This window comes from Rhinoderma darwinii, chromosome 2 (genome assembly GCF_050947455.1).
Source record: "Rhinoderma darwinii isolate aRhiDar2 chromosome 2, aRhiDar2.hap1, whole genome shotgun sequence".
Classification (NCBI taxonomy): domain Eukaryota; kingdom Metazoa; phylum Chordata; class Amphibia; order Anura; family Rhinodermatidae; genus Rhinoderma; species Rhinoderma darwinii.
This window is the reverse complement of record NC_134688.1, coordinates 7,625,403-7,652,526: the sequence shown is the minus strand read 5'-3', so window position 1 is coordinate 7,652,526 and position 27,124 is coordinate 7,625,403. Positions and strand designations below refer to the sequence as shown.

Below are 27,124 nucleotides of genomic sequence, written 5' to 3'. Positions count from 1 at the left end.
TCACAGCATAAGGTGCTGTGTACAGATGAGAAGGACCAAACAAAGTCCTGCTAACATCAGCAATCATCAAAGTAAAGCAAAGGCCAAAGACCTGAGTGAACCCGTCAGCAACATCCAAGTGCTTTACAGCGGAAGATAAGTAAGTGACCAGGAGGTGGGTAATAATAAATCCTCCACTGGACACCATTGTACAGTCTGACTCCATAATTGTGTGGGTAACCCTAAGGGTATGTTCACACGAGGGCGTCCGTAACGGCTGAAATTACGGGGATGTTTCAGCCTGAAAACATCCCCGTAATTTCAGCCGTAACGGCATGTGCAGGCGCTTGAACGCCGCGTCCATTACGGACGTAATTGGCGCTGCTATTCATTGGAGTCAATGAATAACGGCTCCAATTACGGCCAAAGAAGTGACAGGTCACTTCTTTGACGCGGGCGTCTATTTACGCACCGTCATTTGACAGCGGCGCGTAAATTACGCCTCGTGTGAACACACAAACGTCTGCCCATTGCTTTCAATGGGCAGATGTTTGTCAACGCTATTGAGGCGCTATTTTCGGACGTAATTCGGGGCAAAAACGCCCGAATTACGTCCGTAATTAGTGCGTGTGAACATACCCTTAGGATGACAGTCAGTGAAGTGCAGAAGACAGAAGGAGATGATGATGTACAGGACTCGTCAATGCACTGATGGGACCAAAAACCCAAACCTGAGGGGAAATTCATGAAATTGGTGATAGCATTATATTATCAAGTTGTGGGCCCTATTGATTATATTGTTTGAGGTTTATAATCATAATATATAATCTCTGTAATTTAATATGAAAAAAAGGGGGTTATGATGGATGGTTAATTTGCAAATTACTTTGTGAATTATGAAGCAGGATGTTGAATTATGCAGAGATATAGTTCATATTCCACCTGCAAAGAATTTCTCCTCCTGTTTCAAGAAATATATATATACATATAATAACACAAAAGTTTGAACTGCACATCCCAACAAAATGATATAAAACGTGTATCAGGTGCAAGAACACCTGTGACTGCAAATATACAGCAGACAAAGAATGGCGACAGCACACTGCGAACACCAATGTAACCTAAACCACTAAATATAAATAAATATTCATTACTGCTAAATCTACTTACAATAGGGAGGTTCTTAGTGCACCTTTTGATCAGAAAGTGTTTGCCCACCTGCCACGACAAGGCGTCCTCCATAGGTGGGGACCTACTCTGCACATACACCCAGAACTGGGACTAAGCCTAAATATATATCTGGGGATGGTAGGATCCAGCATTGAACTGATTAAAACCACCCAGGGCAGAATGGGAGGAGTGCAAGGTGGGCAAATACTTTTTGATCAAAATGTGCACTAAGAACCTCCCTATCCCAGTTCTGGGTGTATGTGCAGCGTAGGTCCCCACCTTATAGAGGTCGCCTTGTCGTGGCAGGTGGGCTAACACTTTTTGATCAAAATGTGCACTAAGAACCTCCCTATTATAGGTAGATTTAGCATGACCTGCCTAAGTAGAGTCGTGTGTTAACGAACCTTCCTTTAACCCATCTTATCCCCCCACCCCCACCTTTAGGAAAGACACGTGACACCGAGGTTGGATGTGAAATGGCCACAGCAGCCGTTTATTAATTTTACAGTTTTATAAAAACAATTTAAATCCGAAACCTTCGGATAACTAGTTAGGAATCCACCAGAGAATTCCTCCTAATAATTCACATGACCCAACATGGGTCAGAAACGTAAATAACAATTTAACGTTAACATTAACCCGAGCAGAGGAAGTCCTTGAAGCCCTTTCAGATATTCCTTTTTTAAGAACACACCGAGTTAGCCATCTGCAAACCACTAATTACCTCCAGCCGTAAACCAGCTCGGAAGCACCGTTCACCTCTGCAGATGGCTCCAACCACTAGAAGTCCACTTCAAGGGGATAACACCCGATGAAGCCCTCAAGTGATATACCGACCACTAGAAGTCCACTTCAAAGGGATAACACCCGATGAAGCCTTCAAGTGATATACCTTCTACCAGAAGACCACTTCAAAGGGATAACACCCGATGAAGTCTTCAACCATGTACCTTTTTTGGGGGACGCATACCCCCGATGCGACCCCCCCACCATTTTGTACTGACTGGCCTCAAGGACTCCCCCCGCCAGCTGCCATGACACCAGAACCTACTCAGGAAAAAAGGAAAAACATGTTAGATAAGCACACAAATAAAAAACAACACTCCTATATGGACGTACGCAAAGACCCACCACGTAACAAACCAAGGGCGGGAGGGTGGGAGCTTGTCCTTACTGTGTTACTCCCTCCGCTGCTTCCGGCTCAATGCCGAAAACAGCGGGAAGAGCAGCAACGGCCCCCTGACTCCTCCCTGACCCCCTCCAACTCCCTCCAACTCTCCCTCACAAGTTAACCCTTTCCCTACCAGGGAGGTCATGGAGGCTTCCCTTCAGCCCTGCAGGCTCCGTCCAGCCCCTTCTTGACCTGCCTAAGTAGAGTCGTGTGTTAACGAACCTTCCTTTAACCCATCTTATCCCCCCACCCCCACCTTTAGGAAAGACACGTGACACCGAGGTTGGATGTGAAATGGCCACAGCAGCCGTTTATTAATTTTACAGTTTTATAAAAACAATTTAAATCCGAAACCTTCGGATAACTAGTTAGGAATCCACCAGAGAATTCCTCCTAATAATTCACATGACCCAACATGGGTCAGAAACGTAAATAACAATTTAACGTTAACATTAACCCGAGCAGAGGAAGTCCTTGAAGCCCTTTCAGATATTCCTTTTTTAAGAACACACCGAGTTAGCCATCTGCAAACCACTAATTACCTCCAGCCGTAAACCAGCTCGGAAGCACCGTTCACCTCTGCAGATGGCTCCAACCACTAGAAGTCCACTTCAAGGGGATAACACCCGATGAAGCCCTCAAGTGATATACCGACCACTAGAAGTCCACTTCAAAGGGATAACACCCGATGAAGCCTTCAAGTGATATACCTTCTACCAGAAGACCACTTCAAAGGGATAACACCCGATGAAGTCTTCAACCATGTACCTTTTTTGGGGGACGCATACCCCCGATGCGACCCCCCCACCATTTTGTACTGACTGGCCTCAAGGACTCCCCCCGCCACAGCGAAACAGGCCTTGACCACCTTAAGCCTGTGAGTTCCTCCACACCACCACCGCCCTTTCTATGCCTTCTGCTATCGCCAAGCTCCAAAGATCAATGCCAACCTCGGTCAGATGAACCCCGTCACTCCTCCAGAAATTCCCCACTCCTGACTCCAAATCCCTATGCCTCACGCAAATGCCCCCGTTTTTTGCCACAAAACGGGACACCGCCCGATTAACTTTAATGCGAGCCTTATTGACTCTCTCCACAGATCTAGCTAACCGCCAGTGCTTTCTTGGGACTATGTCCGACCACACTATCACCAACTTGGGATAAGATACCCACAAACACAACATATCATGTTTGATATCCCGCACCAACTCACGAAAGGGGCGGACTCCTAAGTCATTCCCACCCACGTGCAACACTAAGACCTCCGGAACCCTATCAAGCCGAGCATATGTCTGGAATTCCGCCAACACCCTGCTCCACGACATACCTCTAAAACCCAGCCAATGCACAACCGCATCCTGTCGCGGAATGCGCAACTGGCGACCATCCGGGCGGACGTCCGCCCTCAAAGCCCCCCGGTGCACGTAAGAATGACCCATCAACCACACCAAACACGGAGGCGAATCTGAAACGGAAAAAACAATTAGGCACCACCATATAACATTTTTAAAGCGTTAACAACAAAATTCATAACATATGGGGGCGGACATAGGACTTAAACCTGTTGGACTCCCAACGACCAATACGCCTCACCCCCTCATCATCCAACCCCCAGCGCCCCGCTTCTGTTGCTGCGCCAATCCTGAAGGAATGAGATGAATATGAGCCTGCCGTGACACCAACCGCCGTCAAACATTTTTTAAATACAGCTCCAAACTGAAACCTGGACAAAAACGACCCGTCCACATGACGTAACAAAGGCAAATCTGGAGACCCCCTTTTTGGCGTAAAACCCCGCATGCACTCTACTGGGCACATAACCGACCCCGGGAGGGCGAACAAAACTATCAGTTTTCCCTTCCCTACTTGGTCAGTTTTTGACCGACGCAACCATACCTCCAGCCGATCTGCGAATAGGCTCACCTCCCCAGATCTCAGCCCCCCTGCCTGTTTGGTACTTGGCGACACCAACTCACCTATTCTAAATGCCCCAAAGAACGCTAACGAAAAAGCCAACCGAAACAAATCCATTTCGTCTGAAGAACGACAGACCGATGCTAATGAACCGCCCAACGAGCTAAGCAAAGCAAACGACACAGGCCTTCTACTATCCGCCTCCACCCTACCTCGGCGCAACCCCTTCAAAGCCTGCGATACCAGAAATTCCTTCGATACATCCTGAAAGCCCCGCAACTTAAACCCAAACGCCACCGCAGATATGAACCGGTTCACCTTCGCCACTGAAAACCCCGCCTCCCAGGCGTCCCCTAACCAGTACAAAAGTGCCACCAACCTGTCTCTATCCGTATTGACGTCACCCAACTCTCTTACCCACTCCTCCCACTGCCTCCAACAAGCAGCATAAGCACTCCACGTCGTGCGCGCCAAAGACCTTTGTAACAGTTGTTCTACGGGACCGATACCAGATCCCAAAGATGCTCCGGACAAGCCAAACCAAGACGTTCCGCTCCCGGTGCCAATTGCCGAAACCGGTCCCACTGCGAGCGAGAAAGAGCATCAGCGATACAATTCCGTACACCCGGGACATGCACCGCCACCACCCACGCGTTCAACGACAAACACACCAACACTAAATGTCGCAACAATTGAACTACCGGAGGAGAGGACGCCGTGATGTTATTAATGGCAAGCACCACCCCCATGTTGTCGCAGTAAAAACTGACCTTCTTATCCCTGAGCCTGTCCCCCCAAATGGTAGCCGCCACCACGATGGGAAACAGCTCGAGCAGGGCCAGATTCCGCGTGAGTCCACTGGACACCCAGCTAGCCGGCCATTGACCTGCGCACCACGGACCTCCCCCGTAAGCTCCAAAACCGCCCGCCCCAGCCGCATCCGTAAAAATATTCAAATCACTCGTATCCTGCGCTGGGGCCATCCATAGCGAGCGACCATTGTACTGGCCCAAGAAGTCATCCCAAACCTGAAGATCAGCTCGGTGCTCCTCCTTGAGCCGCACAAAATGATGCGGCGCACGCACTCCCGCCGTTGCCGCCGCCAACCTCCTACCAAACACCCTCCCCATCGGCATAATCCGGCAGGCGAAATTCAACTTCCCCAGCAGCGACTGAAGCTCCCGCAGCGTCATTTTCTTCATTCTACAAGCCCGCCGAACCTCCAGCCTCAAAGCACCCAACTTATCCGCAGGGAGACGACACTCCATTGCCACCGAGTCTATTTCGATTCCCAAAAAACAAATCGTCGCTACCGGGCCCTCCGTTTTTTCTGGCGCCAAAGGAATCCCAAAATCCCTCGCCACCTTCTGCAGTGCATGAAGCAAATTACCGCAAACCGGCGAACCGCCCGGGCCAACGCACAAAAAATCATCTAAGTAATGGATCAACGAGTCGACCCCGGATACTCCCCTCGTTACCCACTCCACGAAGCTACTAAACGCCTCGAAGTATGCACAAGAAAGGGAACACCCCATCGGAAGGCACCGATCCACGTAAAAAGCCCCATTCCAAAAACAACCCAACAGCCGTTGGCTTTCTGGATGAACCGGCAACAACCTGAACGCCGCCTCGATGTCGGTTTTTGCTAGCAGCGCACCTGGACCCGCAGCCCGCACTAACCCCACCGCCTTATCGAATGAGGTATAAACTACGGAGCACAACTCGTGATCAATCCCGTCATTTACCGACGAACCCTTGGGATACGATAAATGTTGAATCAAACGAAATTTTCCGGGCTCGCGTTTAGGGACAATACCCAACGGGGACACAACTAAATCTTTTACCGGCGACTCAACAAACGGCCCCGACATGCGGCCCAACGAAACTTCTTTTAACAACTTTTCCGACACGACTTTTGCATGCAAGTAAGCCGATTTTAAATTCCTCCGCGTAACCGGAACCTCATAAGGAGGCGGAGGAATAACAAAACCAACCCGAAACCCTTCGTAAAGCAACTTAGCCGCCGCCCTATCCGGATACTCATTTAGATAAGGGGCCATCTTTTCCACCCTCACCGGCGACACCCCCTTGACCAGCCGCGGAGGGCTGGTTTCCTGACCTCTTTTTCCGCATACATTTTGCCGCCCCGTGTGAAGCCCCATTACACTCGGAACACACGTGCTTGAACTTGCACGTGGCCCCGAACTTACACTGGCCTTCATTAAATTGCCAGCAAAAACCCGCCTTTCCCCCGCCGCTTTGTCCAACCTGACTAGACTGGCCTCCCTGGCCGGCGCTCCCGGGAAAGGACTGCCTAACCGGAGCCGTAACCCGTAACCAGAGAGCAATATCCTTCTGGTCCCACCGAATCGCCGGCCGAACCGCTTTTCGCTGACGGAATTGCTCATCGTACCGCAGCCACGCCTGACCCCCATACGCCCTATGAGCCTCCCCAATGGCATCAAAATAACAAAACAACGCCGAACAATTTTCCGGCGCCTTTTCCCCTATCACACTAGCCAATATGGCGAACGCCTGCGACCAATTAACGGACGTTTGCGGGATAAGCCTATACCGCCGCCGTTCTTCCTCGTCCTTTTTACTCTCGTCCCGCTTGCTCTTATCCAAATTAAATTTAGCGAGCGGCAAGAGAGAAAAAATCTCCACATATTCGTCCTTCCAGATCCGCTCGCGCACCTCCTGCTTTAAATGCGCCCCCAACGGACCCTCGAAACAAACGTACACCTCCCCCCGAGCACGGTCATCAATATGCACCCGATCGCCATCCTTTTGTGCCTCGGTCTGTACCGACACCGCGACCGCCTCCCTAACTGCCAGCACGGGCCGCGCCTGTACCAATCCCACGTCCCTGGGGCCCTCCCACACTACCGCCGGGGACACTTCCGAAACTACCGGCGCCGCCGCCCTATCCAGGCGCCCGACCAGCTCCCTCAAGCAACCCACTAAATCTGCCAGACCCGCGCCATCGCGCCCGCCCGCGCCACTACCGGCCACCGATGCGACGCTAGCAGCCCCCTCGCTGACACCCGACATAAAAATCGCTGGATACGACAATGATGGAGTTACACACTCACCGGGCCGCACAGGCGCTGTGTTCCCGTCAGCCGGACCATCCTGACCTCGACGATACACGTCCAGTTCACCTTCCTCCAGCTCCTCTCTCGCAGACGACTGGCCATCCCACCGACATCTTCGGATCGGAGATGATGAAGCGCTGACTGATGGGCCGGCAACCTGCCGCCCGACCGATGGAACCCAGACTTCCGACTGGACCTGTTGCCTCAACGTCGCTGCAGATCTAGGCGTCCGTCTCGCTGATCCTGAAGAGGCCTGCCCCCTGGCCGGAACATCACCAGGCGGGGCGGCCGTACCTCGTCTTCCAGATCTTCCATCCGATGGTGGAGGGGTGACAGGGAGCCCGGCCTGCGACTCCCTGCTCACCGCCGGACCCCGTCGCGGCTTGGGATTCCTGCCAGGACGCAGGGCCTGGGAAGGGGCGGTCCCCCCAGCTGCCTGGCCTGCAGCGTCCGAGATCGGGCTCCCTCTGCGACGCCGTGTCCGCGGGACTGTCTCAGGACTAAGGCGCTCTGGAGGTCGAGACCGCCGGGAGGGACGGGTCGACCTGGCCTGCGTCGCCGTCACCCCCGGCAACGCTCTCTGCCTGCTCCGGACAGGAGCAGTTGTTGCCGACTCCCCCCCCGCCGCCATGCTAGGAAGGGGGCCGGGGGAGGGGAGCCTGTCCCCTGCAACAGACCCCGAACGCCGGGCCTGACATGGCAACACGGCGTCCGGGATCCTCGCTAATGCAGCCACGGTCTCCTCCAGCCATCCGGGACCGTGGTGCACAGCAGCAGCTCGCAGCTGCTCTAACAAAAATGCCTCTGACATGCTGTACGAGCGCAGGCAACAGGGAGCTTGTCCTTACTGTGTTACTCCCTCCGCTGCTTCCGGCTCAATGCCGAAAACAGCGGGAAGAGCAGCAACGGCCCCCTGACTCCTCCCTGACCCCCTCCAACTCCCTCCAACTCTCCCTCACAAGTTAACCCTTTCCCTACCAGGGAGGTCATGGAGGCTTCCCTTCAGCCCTGCAGGCTCCGTCCAGCCCCTTCTGTAATGCATGTTTATTTATATTTAGTGGTTTAGGTTACATTGGTGTTCGCAGTGTGCTGTCGCCATTCTTTGTCTGTGCGCAGCCGCCATCATAATGACACTCCGTTTGGATGTTTTCATTCATCCTTTTCACTGCTGTTGCGCGAATCACGCTTGTCCCACGGAAGTGCTTCCGTGTCACATGCGTGGTTTTCACGCACCCATTGACTTCAATGGGTGTGTGATGCGTGAACAGCGCACAAATATAGGACATGTGGTGTGTTTCACGCAGCGGACATACGCCGCGCAAAAATCTCGGACTGTCTGCACGGCCTTATAGACTCATATAGGTCCCTGCTCGAGTAAGCCCAGCGTAATGTAGGCGCAGCCGTAATGAAGGAAGCGCATGACTAGGTGTTTGGGATTTTTAGGCTGCTATGTTTTGGCTACTAAGTTTTAGACTATGTTATAGGGATTGGAGGGCTAAGGAAAAGGGGCATGGGGCAAAATGTATCTTTATGTGGTGGGTGGAGAATAAAGTATATAAGTCCATGCGGGGAAGAGGCAGCCCTCTTTCCCGCTGGACAACAGGAGAAATATTTGTCCTGTTATTACATTTAAAAAAAATATATATATATATATCATATTTTTCACTTACCTGATGGACGCGGCGATGGAGACCACGATGGCCAGGATCCGGGATGCAGCGATGCAGCACGGCGTGGGATGGCTGGATGCGCTGTTTGCCGGGGCTCTTCCTCCAGTTCCAGCGGCTGGAGAAGAGAGTGAGGGACGCAGCAGCAGGCGTTCCAGGCCTCAGGAGAGGCCTTCATCAGCAGAAACACCTCGGTCTGGTCGGCGCCGAGGGAGCCCCTCCAGGGACCCTCCTCCTCCTGCTGGTCCGGAGCTGCACCCTGGCGACGGGCCGCGGAGGTCTGGGAGGAATCGCATCAGGCGGGCAAGACCGGAGGTGACAGGAGGGGGGGGGGCCGCGGCGGCCATCTTCCTCCCTCCTGTCTGCAACGACAAGACCGGAAGTGGAGGCGGGACCGGAAGTGCACGCTGAACCGGAAATGCACGCTGAACCGGAAGTGCACGCTGGACCGGAAGTGACGGCTTTCTCCGGCGCCGATGTTCCTGGTGCCGGAGGAGCTCTTCAGAAGGACGTCCGGACATCAGACCCGATCCGGAGGAAGAGGCGGGCGGCCTCCAGATGGGGAGCGAGATCGCCTCCTGCTGGAGCAGGGAGGCGTGTGGCGGCGGCAGCGACCGGAAGGACCCGGGCAACTTCGGTGAGCGACGTCGGGCCCCATCCGGACAAGGGGGGGCAGCGGTCTGCGAGACAAGTGACGAGCAGAAGATTTATTTTTGACAGCCCTGCAGAAGGACTGGGTCGGCAGGGCTGTCAGTCTGAATATGTCGCGCCACCAGCGGGTGGCAGGATCGTGGACAAATATGTTGCGCCACCAGCGGGTGGCAGGACCGTGGACGGGCCGCGTTCCGCTGGGCCTAGAGCTTCACCGACCAGAAGTGTGCGGAGTTACGGGGAGCGTGGGGTGCAGGAGCACCACTCCCTAGGATCGTCACGACTGACGCCGGGCTCATCAGGAGTGGAGGACGCGTCCGCTGGGAGGTCACCTCAGGGACGGCCGGGTGAGTCTACCACGGATGTGGTGCCGGGGATGTGTGGGGGGGATGTGGGGGGGGATGTTGTCAATGTCTCAAATGCATTTGATGTTTAGAGGGATGCAGGAATATTTTATGAGAATTGTGCCAGGCGTAGAGCAGTCGCCAGCGAGGGTATGGGGCGCTGCTAGTGAGGCGTCTGCTAGTGCGGCGGGGAGTGCGGTTGCTAATGAGGCGATTTCTGGTGCAGCTGCGGCAGGGATTGCGGGTGTTAGTGAAGTGGCGCCGGTTGTGGGTGCCGTAGTGGCGGTGGAAAAAGCGGTTGACGCGGCGGCGAGTGCGGCTAAGAAAGTGGTGGAGGATGTGCGTTTGGCTGACGCGGCTAAAGGTGAGGTTTATGTGTGTTTTGAGGGCCCGCTGGGGGCACATTTGAAGGTGGAGATTAGGGAAAAGATCTGGAAAGATGAATATGTTGAGATTTTTTCTTTGCTGCCGTTAGAAAAGTTTAATTTGGACCGGTGGAAACCGGATGAAAGTAAGAAGGAGGAGGAGGAGCGGCGGCGGTATCGCTTGATTCCTCGGACTTTTGCGAATTGGCTGCAGGCCTTCGCTATATTGGCTAGTGTGGTGGGAGAGAAGGCGCCGGAGAACTGTTCGGCGCTATTCTGTTATATGCATTCGGTAGGGGAGGCGTATCGTGTATACGGTGGTAATGCGTGGTTGCGGTATGACGAACAGTTTCGTCAGCGGAAGTCGGTGCGCCCGTCGTTGCGATGGGACCACAAAGATATCAGTTTGTGGATGCGTTTGATGTCTGCGCCAAAACAGGGGCAGCAGCCCTTTCGGGATGCGGCCGGCGGTCAGGGGTCAGCAGCGGGTCGGTCAGGATCCTCAGGAAAGGGGTGTTGCTGGCAGTATAATGAGGGGCATTGCAAGTTCGGCCCAGACTGCAGGTACAAGCACGAGTGCTCCGGTTGCGGAGGCGCCCATGGTTTGTCCAGATGCTTCAAGAAGAATAAGGGCAGGCAGGGAGATGCTGAGCAGAAGAGGGGCGACGCCGGTGAGGGTGGAAAGGATGCTCCCGTTTTTAGGGGGCTATCCAAATAGGAAAGTGGCGGAGTTGTTATGGTTAGGATTTTCAGAAGGTTTTCGGATTCCTTGTACGTCGGTTGGACGTGATGGGGTAGTCCGTAATTTGTCGTCTGCTTTGGCGCGGCCTGATCTGGTTACGGATAAGCTGCTGAAGGAGGTGGCTTTGGGCCGCATGGCGGGGCCGTTTTCCTCCCCGCCTGTTCAGAGTTTGCGAGTTTCCCCGTTAGGTTTGGTTCCAAAAAAGGAGGTGAATAAATTCCGCCTTATTCATCACTTGTCTTATCCGGAAGGCGAGTCGGTGAATGACGGCATTGATCCGGCATTGTGCGCGGTCAGTTACACTTCCTTTGATGCGGCGGTGGTTTGGGTTCGGAAATACGGGAAGGGCTCTCTGTTAGCGAAAACTGACATTGAGGCCGCTTTTCGTTTATTGCCGGTGCATCCGGATAGTTATTGTTTGCTGGGATGTTATTGGCAGGAGGAATATTTTGTGGATTGTTGCCTCCCGATGGGCTGCTCCATTTCATGCGCTTATTTTGAGATGTTTAGCACGTTTTTGGAGTGGGTGGTCCGTCGGGAGGCGCAGGTGCAATCGGCCCTGCATTATCTGGATGATTTTCTGTTTATCGGGCCGCCGGGTACCTATGTGTGTGCAGGATTGCTACACACTATGGAGAGAGTGGCAAAGGATTTTGGGGTACCTCTTGCGCCTGAAAAAACTGAGGGACCCACGACGGTCATTAAGTTTTTGGGAATCATGATTGATTCAGATAACATGGAGTGTCGCTTGCCTGATGATAAGTTGCTGGAGATGAGAGGGTTGGTGGCGAGTGCGCTGCGCAGGAAGAAGATACAGTTGCGGGACTTGCAATCCTTGTTGGGGCATTTGAATTTCGCTTGTAGGATTATGCCCATGGGACGGGTGTTTTGCAGGCGATTGGCGAGTGCTACCGCAGGGGTGCATTCCCCTCATCATTTCATTAGGTTGTCGGCAGAGTTGAAAGCTTATTTGTTGGTGTGGGGGGAGTTTTTGCAGAGCTATAATGGGCGGTCGGTGCTCATGTATCAGCCGGTGTCTAGTGTGGACTTGGAGCTGTATACTGATGCATCAGGTGCTTGTGGATTTGGGGCTTATTTCCAGGGGCAGTGGTGTGCGGGTTGGTGTGCAGGAGTTTGGCCAAAGGCATGGCATGAATGTGGTTTTGTCCGTAACTTAGCTCTGCTGGAACTGTTCCCGATTGTGGTGGCTGCGGAGTTGTGGGGGGATTGTCTGCGGGACCGGAGAGTGCGTTTCGTATGTGACAATCTGGGTGTCGTTCAGGCTGTTAATGCGCAGACAGCTAATTCTCCGCCAGTCGTGCGACTATTGCGACATTTAGTTTTGAGAGGTCTGATGTTGAATGCGCATTTTATCGCAGTGCATATTCCTGGGGTGCTGAATTCTGTGGCTGATTCCCTTTCTCGTCAACAGTGGGACAGGTTTCGTCTGCTGGCGCCGGGGGCGGAGTCTCATGGCCTGCCTTGTCCAGAGCATCTGTGGAAGGTGGTGTAGCAATGGCGATGTCGCTCGTGGAAAGGTCGGTTAGTGCGGTCACGTGGCAGAGGTACAGTGCGGTGTGGCAGGTATGGGAGGCGTTGTTGGAAAATGCGCAGGCAGGTATTGCAGATCGGCCGGCGTGTTTGCTGTATATTATAGGAAAGGCGTACAGTGAAGGGGCGTCTGCAGCAACGGTTTGTCGGCCTTGGCTTTTTGGTTTAAGAAGAAAGGTGAGGAGGACGTGACTAAGTCTTTTCTGGTGCGGCAGGCAATGAAGGGTTTCAGGAGGGGTTCCGCAGTTAGGGACCGCAGGAAGCCGGTGTCATTTGAGCTGTTGGTAGCGATTTGTAATTTGTTGAGGGGTGTTTGTGTCTCGGGGTTTGAAGAGCGGCTATTTACACTGGCCTTTTCTTTGGCTTTCTTTGGGGCGTTCCGGATATCGGAGTTGGTGTCGGCCAGTAAGAGTGTGGCAGGGGGCTTATTGTTCGCGGATGTGGATTTGGATGGCTCCTGCCTTTCTTGTTTGCTTCGTAGATCTAAGACAGATCAGGAGGGGAGAGGTTTTGGGTTTTGTGGTGCGTTTGTATGAGTTACCAGGGTCGCAGGTGTGCCCGGTCCACTGTTTTCGGGAGTTTGTTGCAGTGAGGCCTGAGGGGCCGGAGTCCTTGTTGGTTCATGCAGATGGGTTGTCCTTGTCAAAATTCCAGTTTTCACAGGTGTTCAAAAAATGTATCCTGTTGTCTGGCAGAAGGGGGGCAGGTTTTAGCTCTCACTCTTTTAGAATTGGCGCAGCTACGGAAGCAGCTCGGTGGGGTTTATCCCCGGCGATGGTTAAGAAGATCGGTAGGTGGGAGTCAGACCGATATAGGTTGTATGTGCGGCCTCACTTGCTTTGAGGCGGTGGTGATAAGATGTGCTGGAGGTGGATATGGAGTTGTTATATTGCTGATTTTGTGTTGTTTTAGGTGCAGGTCCCTGCTTGATTTGGATCATGGGGCACTCCTACGTGCACTGGGGAGGTGTGCGTGCAGATGTTCGTCCGGCCGGACGGCAGTTGGGCCTGGATCACGCAGAGGTTCAGGTCAGATGGTTGGGTCTGCGGGGCATGCTGTGGTGTAGGTTGCTACCAGAGGTTCATTTCTATGCAGGTTTGGACAGGGCGCCGGATATTTTGGTGGTGCACCTTGGCGGCAATGATTTGGGCATTCGGTCGTCCAGGGATTTGGTGAGAGATGTCAAGATCGATCTGTTGCGGTTATGGTCGTCTTTTCCAGGAGTGGTGATCGTCTGGTCAGATATTGTGGCTCGCAAGGTGTGGCGGCAGGCACGTTCCGTCCATAGTTTGAATAAAGCGCGAGCAAAGGTGAACAAGGTGGTTGGTAGGTTTGTGGCTCGCAATGGCGGTGTTGTGGTGCGGCATAAGGAGTTGGAGGGCAGAGAGGTCGGTTTCCTCAGGCCGGATGGTGTTCATTTAAACGAGGTGGGTCTTGATATGTGGACCCTGGACATCAAGGAGGGCATGGAGAAAGCCCTGCAGTTGTGGAGGGACAATCATGTGTAAGGGGTCACACATGATTGTCGTGGCGGTAGGAGGAGGGGTCTTTGGAGGCACGTAATGGTAAGAAGGAGAAGCAACAATGGAGATTGTTGCAAGAGAACTCGGGGCGTTTAACCCTGGATAGTATTGGAGGGCTGGGGAGTGGTTACCCAGCTCATATATATTCCTGATGGGCAGGGTCCCCAGGAAGGGGGAGAGAGGTCTTGGACATGGTTGGTGCCCTCGGGTCAGGTGCAGAACGGCTGTAGGGTAAGGGGTCCAGACCTAATAAGGAAACGATGGAGTTTAATGATTGAAGTGCCTTCAAGGATCCTTTATCTGGAGTTGGGAAATAGAGCAGGATGTTATCATGGAGTTATGATGTGTTTATGGTTATGCTCTTTTATCAGGAAAAAGGTGTGTGTTTAATAAATGGCTGCTGTGGCCTTTACACCAAAATTCATGTGTGGTCTCTTATTGGGGTTTGGGGTGTAAGGTCGTAGACAGCGAAAGTCATCAAACATACCTTAAGTCATGTAAATGAGCCTTGAATGTGAGGCACATGGAGGTTCAATTCATCATCGCACCGCGCGCCTCACATTAATAAGTGATAGAAAGCAGTTTTTATTTTTTTTTTTTACAGCGCACACATCACAAATGATGCAAAAAAAATTGTTGTGCAGGTTATTACGGCCGCGCCAATACTGAATGTGCATGTTTTATGTATTGAGACTTATTTTAATGTTTATTGTAAAAAAGGTAAATGTGTATTTTTTTAATTTAATATTACTTTGTTTTTACTTTATTTTTAAACTTTAATGTACTGGCATATATCTATATACGGATAGCACACAGGCATATATCTATATACTGATAGCACACAGGCATATATCTATATACTGATAGCACACAGGCATATATCTATATACTGATAGCACACAGGCATATATCTATATACTGATAGCACACAGGCATATATCTATATACTGATAGCACACAGGCATATATCTATATACTGATAGCACACAGGCATATATCTATATACTGATAGCACACAGGCATATATCTATATACTGATAGTACACAGGCATACATCTATATACTGATAGCACACAGGCATATATCTATATACTGATAGCACACAGGCATATATCTATATACTGATAGTACACAGGCATACATCTATATACTGATAGTACACAGGCATACATCTATATACTGATAGCACACAGGCATATATCTATATACTGATGGCACACAGGCATACATCTATATACTGATAGCACACAGGCATATATCTATATACTGATAGCACACAGGCATATATCTATATACTGATAGCACACAGGCATATATCTATATACTGATAGTACACAGGCATACATCTATATACTGATAGCACACAGGCATATATCTATATACTGATAGCACACAGGCATATATCTATATACTGATAGTACACAGGCATACATCTATATACTGATAGTACACAGGCATATATCTATATACTGATAGCACACAGGCATATATCTATATACTGATAGTACACAGGCATATATCTATATACTGATAGCACACAGGCATACATCTATATACTGATAGCACACAGGCATACATCTATATACTGATAGCACACAGGCATATATCTATATACTGATAGCACACAGGCATATATCTATATACTGATAGTACACAGGCATATATCTATATACTGATAGCACACAGGCATATATCTATATACTGATAGCACACAGGCATATATCTATATACTGATAGCACACAGGCATATATCTATATACTGATAGCACACAGGCATATATCTATATACTGATAGCACATAGGCATATATCTATATACTGATAGCACACAGGCATATATCTATATACTGATAGCACACAGGCATATATCTATATACTGATAGCACACAGGCATATATCTATATACTGATAGTACACAGGCATACATCTATATACTGATAGCACACAGGCATATATCTATATACTGATAGCACACAGGCATATATCTATATACTGATAGTACACAGGCATACATCTATATACTGATAGTACACAGGCATACATCTATATACTGATAGCACACAGGCATATATCTATATACTGATGGCACACAGGCATACATCTATATACTGATAGCACACAGGCATATATCTATATACTGATAGCACACAGGCATATATCTATATACTGATAGCACACAGGCATATATCTATATACTGATAGTACACAGGCATACATCTATATACTGATAGCACACAGGCATATATCTATATACTGATAGCACACAGGCATATATCTATATACTGATAGTACACAGGCATACATCTATATACTGATAGTACACAGGCATATATCTATATACTGATAGCACACAGGCATATATCTATATACTGATAGTACACAGGCATATATCTATATACTGATAGCACACAGGCATACATCTATATACTGATAGCACACAGGCATACATCTATATACTGATAGCACACAGGCATATATCTATATACTGATAGCACACAGGCATATATCTATATACTGATAGTACACAGGCATATATCTATATACTGATAGCACACAGGCATATATCTATATACTGATAGCACACAGGCATATATCTATATACTGATAGCACACAGGCATATATCTATATACTGATAGCACACAGGCATATATCTATATACTGATAGTACACAGGCATCTATCTATATACTGATAGTACACAGGCATATATCTATATACTGATAGCACACAGGCATATATCTATATACTGATAGTACACAGGCATATATCTATATACTGATAGCACACAGGCATATATCTATATACTGATAGTACACAGGCATATATCTATATACTGATAGCACACAGGCATATATCTATATACTGATAGCACACAGGCATATATCTATATACTGATAGTACACAGGCATACATCTATATACTGATAGTACACAGGCATATATCTATATACTGATAGCACACAGGCATATATCTATATACTGATAGCACACAGGCATACATCTATATACTGATAGCACACAGGCATACATCTATATACTGATAGCACACAGGCATACATCTATATACTGATAGCACACAGGCATACATCTATATACTGATAGCACACAGGCATACATCTATATACTGATAGCACACAGGCATACATCTATATACTGATAGCACACAGGCATATATCTATATACTGATAGCACACAGGCATATATCTATATACTGATAGCACACAGGCATATATCTATATACTGATAGCACACAGGCATATATCTATATACTGATAGTACACAGGCATATATCTATATACTGATAGCACACAGGCATATATCTATATACTGATAGTACACAGGCATACATCTATATACTGATAGTACACAGGCATACATCTATATACTGATAGTACACAGGCATACATCTATATACTGATAGCACACAGGCATATATCTATATACTGATGGCACACAGGCATACATCTATATACTGATAGCACACAGGCATATATCTATATACTGATAGCACACAGGCATATATCTATATACTGATAGCACACAGGCATATATCTATATACTGATAGTACACAGGCATACATCTATATACTGATAGCACACAGGCATATATCTATATACTGATAGTACACAGGCATATATCTATATACTGATAGCACACAGGCATATATCTATATACTGATAGCACACAGGCATATATCTATATACTGATAGCACACAGGCATATATCTATATACTGATAGCACACAGGCATATATCTATATACTGATAGTACACAGGCATCTATCTATATACTGATAGTACACAGGCATATATCTATATACTGATAGCACACAGGCATATATCTATATACTGATAGTACACAGGCATATATCTATATACTGATAGCACACAGGCATATATCTATATACTGATAGTACACAGGCATATATCTATATACTGATAGCACACAGGCATATATCTATATACTGATAGTACACAGGCATACATCTATATACTGATAGTACACAGGCATATATCTATATACTGATAGTACACAGGCATATATCTATATACTGATAGCACACAGGCATATATCTATATACTGATAGCACACAGGCATACATCTATATACTGATAGCACACAGGCATACATCTATATACTGATAGCACACAGGCATACATCTATATACTGATAGCACACAGGCATACATCTATATACTGATAGCACACAGGCATACATCTATATACTGATAGCACACAGGCATATATCTATATACTGATAGCACACAGGCATATATCTATATACTGATAGCACACAGGCATATATCTATATACTGATAGCACACAGGCATATATCTATATACTGATAGTACACAGGCATATATCTATATACTGATAGCACACAGGCATATATCTATATACTGATAGTACACAGGCATACATCTATATACTGATAGCACACAGGCATATATCTATATACTGATAGTACACAGGCATATATCTATATACTGATAGCACACAGGCATATATCTATATACTGATAGCACACAGGCATATATCTATATACTGATAGTACACAGGCATATATCTATATACTGATAGCACACAGGCATATATCTATATACTGATAGCACACAGGAATACATCTATATACTGATAGCACACAGGCATATATCTATATACTGATAGCACACAGGCATATATCTATATACTGATAGCACACAGGCATATATCTATATACTGATAGCACACAGGCATATATCTATATACTGATAGCACACAAGCATATATCTATATACTGATAGCACACAGGCATATATCTATATACTGATAGCACACAGGCATATATCTATATACTGATAGCACACAGGCATATATCTATATACTGATAGTACACAGGCATACATCTATATACTGATAGTACACAGGCATATATCTATATACTGATAGCACCCAGGCATATATCTATATACTGATAGTACACAGGCATATATCTATATACTGATAGCACACAGGCATATATCTATATACTGAAAGCACCCAGGCATATATCTATATATTGATAGTACACAGGCATATATCTATATACTGATAGCACACAGGCATATATCTATATACTGATAGTACACAGGCATATATCTATATACTGATAGTACACAGGCATATATCTATATACTGATAGTACACAGGCATATATCTATATACTGATAGCACACAGGCATATATCTATATACTGATAGTACACAGGCATATATCTATATACTGATAGCACACAGGCATATATCTATATACTGATAGCACACAGGCATATATCTATATACTGATAGCACACAGGCATATATCTATATACTGATAGTACACAGGCATATATCTATATACTGATAGTACACAGGCATATATCTATATACTGATAGCACACAGGCATATATCTATATACTGATAGCACACAGGCATATATCTATATACTGATAGTACACAGGCATATATCTATACACTGATAGTACACAGGCATATATCTATATACTGATAGTACACAGGCATATATCTATATACTGATAGCACACAGGCATATATCTATATACTGATAGCACACAGGCATATATCTATATACTGATAGCACACAGGCATATATCTATATACTGATAGCACACAGGCATATATCTATATACTGATAGCAAACAGGCATATATCTATATACTGATAGCACACAGGCATATATCTATATACTGATAGCACACAGGCATATATCTATATACTGATAGTACACTGGCATATATCTATATACTGATAGCACACAGGCATATATCTATATACTGATAGCACACAGGCATATATCTATATACTGATAGCACACAGGCATATATCTATATACTGATAGTACACAGGCATATATCTATATACTGATAACACACAGGCATATATCTATATACTGATAGTACACTGGCATATATCTATATACTGATAGCACACAGGCATACATCTATATACTGATAGTACACAGGCATATATCTATATACTGATAGCACACAGGCATATATCTATATATTGATAGCACACAGGCATATATCTATATACTGATAGCACACAGGCATATATCTATATACTGATAGCACACAGGCATATATCTATATACTGATAGCACACAGGCATATATCTATATACTGATAGCACACAGGCATACATCTATATACTGATAGCACACAGGCATGTATCTATATACTGATAGCACACAGGCATATATCTATATACTGATAGCACACAGGCATATATCTATATACTGATAGTACACAGGCATATATCTATATACTGATAGCACACAGGCATATATCTATATACTGATAGCACACAGGCATATATCTATATACTGATAGCACACAGGCATATATTTATATACTGATAGCACACAGGCATATATCTATATACTGATAGCACACAGGCATATATCTATATACTGATAGTACACAGGCATATATCTATATACTGATAACACACAGGCATATATCTATATACTGATAGTACACAGGCATATATCTATATACTGATAGCACACAGGCATACATCTATATACTGATAGTACACAGGCATATATCTATATACTGATAGCACACAGGCATATATCTATATACTGATAGCACACAGGCATATATCTATATACTGATAGCACACAGGCATATATCTATATACTGATAGCACACAGGCATATATCTATATACTGATAGCACACAGGCATACATCTATATACTGATAGCACACAGGCATATATCTATATACTGATAGCACACAGGCATATATCTATATACTGATAGCACACAGGCATATATCTATATACTGATAGCACACAAGCATATATCTATATACTGATAGTACACAGGCATATATCTATATACGGATAGCACACAGGCATACATCTATATACTGATAGTACACAGGCATATATCTATATACTGATAGCACACAGGCATATATCTATATACTGTTAGTACACAGGCATATATCTATATACTGATAGTACACAGGCATATATCTATATACTGATAGTACACAGGCATATATCTATATACTGATAGTACACAGGTATACATCTATATACTGATCTATATACTGATAGTACACAGGCATATATCTATATACTGATAGTACACAGGCATACATCTATATACTGATAGTACACAGGCATACATCTATATACTGATAGTACACAGGCATATATATATATATACTGATAGTACACAGGCATACATCTATATACTGATAGTACACAGGCATATATCTATATACTGATAGCACACAGGCATATATCTATATACTGATAGTACACAGGCATATATATATATACTGATAGTACACAGGCATATATCTATATACTGATAGCACACAGGCATATATCTATATACTGATACTACACAGGCATATATCTATATACTGATAGTACACAGGCATATATCTATATACTGATAGTACACAGGCATATATACTGATAGTACACAGGCATACATCTATATACTGATAGTACACAGGCATACATCTATATACTGATAGCACACAGGCATATATCTATATACTGATAGTACACAGGCATATATCTATATACTGATAGTACACAGGCATACATCTATATACTGATAGCACACAGGCATACATCTATATACTGATAGTACACAGGCATATATCTATATACTGATAGCACACAGGCATATATCTATATACTGATAGTACACAGGCATATATCTATATACTGATAGTACACAGGCATATATCTATATACGGATAGCACACAGGCATACATCTATATACTGATAGTACACAGGCATATATCTATATACTGATAGCACACAGGCATATATCTATATACTGATAGCACACAGGCATATATCTATATACTGATAGTACACAGGCATATATCTATATACTGATAGCACACAGGCATATATCTATATACTGATAGCACCCAGGCATATATCTATATACTGATAGTACACAGGCATATATCTATATACTGATAGTACACAGGCATATTTCTATATACTGATAGTACACAGGCATATATCTATATACGGATAGCACACAGGCATACATCTATATACTGATAGTACACAGGCATATATCTATATACTGATAGCACACAGGCATATATCTATATACTGATAGCACACAGGCATATATCTATATACTGATAGTACACAGGCATATATCTATATACTGATAACACACAGGCATACATCTATATACTGATAGCACACACTCATATATCTATATACTGATAGTACACAGGCATATATCTATATACTGATAGTACACAGGCATATATCTATATACTGATAGTACACAGGCATATATCTATATACTGATAGTACACAGGCATATATCTATATACTGATAGCACACAGGCATATATCTATATACTGATAGCACCCAGGCATATATCTATATACTGATAGCACCCAGGCATATATCTATATACTGATAGTACACAGGCATATATCTATACACTGATAGCACACAGGCATATATCTATATACTGATAGCACACAGGCATATATCTATACACTGATAGCACACAGGCATATATCTATATACTGATAGCACACAGGCATATATCTATATACTGATAGCACACAGGCATATATCTATATACTGATAGCACACAGGCATATATCTATATACTGATAGCACACAGGCATATATCTATATACTGATAGCACACAGGCATATATCTATATACTGATAGCACACAGGCATATATCTATATACTGATAGTACACAGGCATACATCTATATACTGATAGCACACAGGCATATATCTATATACTGATAGCACACAGGCATATATCTATATACTGATAGTACACAGGCATACATCTATATACTGATAGTACACAGGCATACATCTATATACTGATATCACACAGGCATATATCTATATACTGATGGCACACAGGCATACATCTATATACTGATAGCACACAGGCATATATCTATATACTGATAGCACACAGGCATATATCTATATACTGATAGCACACAGGCATATATCTATATACTGATAGTACACAGGCATACATCTATATACTGATAGCACACAGGCATATATCTATATACTGATAGCACACAGGCATATATCTATATACTGATAGTACACAGGCATACATCTATATACTGATAGTACACAGGCATATATCTATATACTGATAGCACACAGGCATATATCTATATACTGATAGTACACAGGCATATATCTATATACTGATAGCACACAGGCATACATCTATATACTGATAGCACACAGGCATACATCTATATACTGATAGCACACAGGCATATATCTATATACTGATAGCACACAGGCATATATCTATATACTGATAGTACACAGGCATATATCTATATACTGATAGCACACAGGCATATATCTATATACTGATAGCACACAGGCATATATCTATATACTGATAGCACACAGGCATATATCTATATACTGATAGCACACAGGCATATATCTATATACTGATAGTACACAGGCATCTATCTATATACTGATAGTACACAGGCATATATCTATATACTGATAGCACACAGGCATATATCTATATACTGATAGTACACAGGCATATATCTATATACTGATAGCACACAGGCATATATCTATATACTGATAGTACACAGGCATATATCTATATACTGATAGCACACAGGCATATATCTATATACTGATAGTACACAGGCATACATCTATATACTGATAGTACACAGGCATATATCTATATACTGATAGTACACAGGCATATATCTATATACTGATAGCACACAGGCATATATCTATATACTGATAGCACACAGGCATACATCTATATACTGATAGCACACAGGCATACATCTATATACTGATAGCACACAGGCATACATCTATATACTGATAGCACACAGGCATACATCTATATACTGATAGCACACAGGCATACATCTATATACTGATAGCACACAGGCATATATCTATATACTGATAGCACACTGGCATATATCTATATACTGATAGCACACAGGCATACATCTATATACTGATAGTACACAGGCATATATCTATATACTGATAGCACACAGGCATATATCTATATATTGATAGCACACAGGCATATATCTATATACTGATAGCACACAGGCATATATCTATATACTGATAGCACACAGGCATATATCTATATACTGATAGCACACAGGCATATATCTATATACTGATAGCACACAGGCATACATCTATATACTGATAGCACACAGGCATGTATCTATATACTGATAGCACACAGGCATATATCTATATACTGATAGCACACAGGCATATATCTATATACTGATAGTACACAGGCATATATCTATATACTGATAGCACACAGGCATATATCTATATACTGATAGCACACAGGCATATATCTATATACTGATAGCACACAGGCATATATCTATATACTGATAGCACACAGGCATATATCTATATACTGATAGCACACAGGCATATATCTATATACTGATAGTACACAGGCATATATCTATATACTGATAACACACAGGCATATATCTATATACTGATAGTACACAGGCATATATCTATATACTGATAGCACACAGGCATACATCTATATACTGATAGTACACAGGCATATATCTATATACTGATAGCACACAGGCATATATCTATATACTGATAGCACACAGGCATATATCTATATACTGATAGCACACAGGCATATATCTATATACTGATAGCACACAGGCATATATCTATATACTGATAGCACACAGGCATACATCTATATACTGATAGCACACAGGCATATATCTATATACTGATAGCACACAGGCATATATCTATATACTGATAGCACACAGGCATATATCTATATACTGATAGCACACAAGCATATATCTATATACTGATAGTACACAGGCATATATCTATATACGGATAGCACACAGGCATACATCTATATACTGATAGTACACAGGCATATATCTATATACTGATAGCACACAGGCATATATCTATATACTGTTAGTACACAGGCATATATCTATATACTGATAGTACACAGGCATATATCTATATACTGATAGTACACAGGCATATATCTATATACTGATAGTACACAGGTATACATCTATATACTGATCTATATACTGATAGTACACAGGCATATATCTATATACTGATAGTACACAGGCATACATCTATATACTGATAGTACACAGGCATACATCTATATACTGATAGTACACAGGCATATATATATATACTGATAGTACACAGGCATACATCTATATACTGATAGTACACAGGCATATATCTATATACTGATAGCACACAGGCATATATCTATATACTGATAGTACACAGGCATATATATATATACTGATAGTACACAGGCATATATCTATATACTGATAGCACACAGGCATATATCTATATACTGATACTACACAGGCATATATCTATATACTGATAGTACACAGGCATATATCTATATACTGATAGTACACAGGCATATATACTGATAGTACACAGGCATACATCTATATACTGATAGTACACAGGCATACATCTATATACTGATAGCACACAGGCATATATCTATATACTGATAGTACACAGGCATATATCTATATACTGATAGTACACAGGCATACATCTATATACTGATAGCACACAGGCATACATCTATATACTGATAGTACACAGGCATATATCTATATACTGATAGCACACAGGCATATATCTATATACTGATAGTACACAGGCATATATCTATATACTGATAGTACACAGGCATATATCTATATACGGATAGCACACAGGCATACATCTATATACTGATAGTACACAGGCATATATCTATATACTGATAGCACACAGGCATATATCTATATACTGATAGCACACAGGCATATATCTATATACTGATAGTACACAGGCATATATCTATATACTGATAGCACACAGGCATATATCTATATACTGATAGCACCCAGGCATATATCTATATACTGATAGTACACAGGCATATATCTATATACTGATAGTACACAGGCATATTTCTATATACTGATAGTACACAGGCATATATCTATATACGGATAGCACACAGGCATACATCTATATACTGATAGTACACAGGCATATATCTATATACTGATAGCACACAGGCATATATCTATATACTGATAGCACACAGGCATATATCTATATACTGATAGTACACAGGCATATATCTATATACTGATAACACACAGGCATACATCTATATACTGATAGCACACACTCATATATCTATATACTGATAGTACACAGGCATATATCTATATACTGATAGTACACAGGCATATATCTATATACTGATAGTACACAGGCATATATCTATATACTGATAGTACACAGGCATATATCTATATACTGATAGCACACAGGCATATATCTATATACTGATAGCACCCAGGCATATATCTATATACTGATAGCACCCAGGCATATATCTATATACTGATAGTACACAGGCATATATCTATACACTGATAGCACACAGGCATATATCTATATACTGATAGCACACAGGCATATATCTATACACTGATAGCACACAGGCATATATCTATATACTGATAGCACACAGGCATATATCTATATACTGATAGCACACAGGCATATATCTATATACTGATAGCACACAGGCATATATCTATATACAGATAGCACACAGGCATATATCTATATACTGATAGTACACTGGCATATATCTATATACTGATAGCACACAGGCATATATCTATATACTGATAGCACACAGGCATATATCTATATACTGATAGCACACAGGCATATATCTATATACTGATAGCACACAGGCATATATCTATATACTGATAGTAAGCAGGCATATATCTATATACTGATAACACACAGGCATATATCTATATACTGATAGTACA

At 44.3% G+C, this 27,124-nt stretch overlaps 1 protein-coding gene across 1 annotated transcript in view; it reads right to left on the bottom strand.

Moving 5' to 3' along the window:
- Nucleotides 1-3,201: 3,201 nt before the first annotated feature.
- The window catches only part of LOC142740519 (uncharacterized), a 69,967-nt gene continuing 46,044 nt past the window's right edge, over nt 3,202-27,124 (bottom strand). Inside the window, exons 2-3 of the mRNA XM_075849992.1 lie at nt 7,330-7,489; nt 3,202-4,818 (exon numbers count right to left, since the gene is read on the bottom strand). Coding sequence (XP_075706107.1) covers nt 3,848-4,818; nt 7,330-7,489 — 1,131 coding nt within the window. The 3' untranslated portion in view covers nt 3,202-3,847. The remainder of the gene's footprint in view (nt 4,819-7,329; nt 7,490-27,124) is intronic.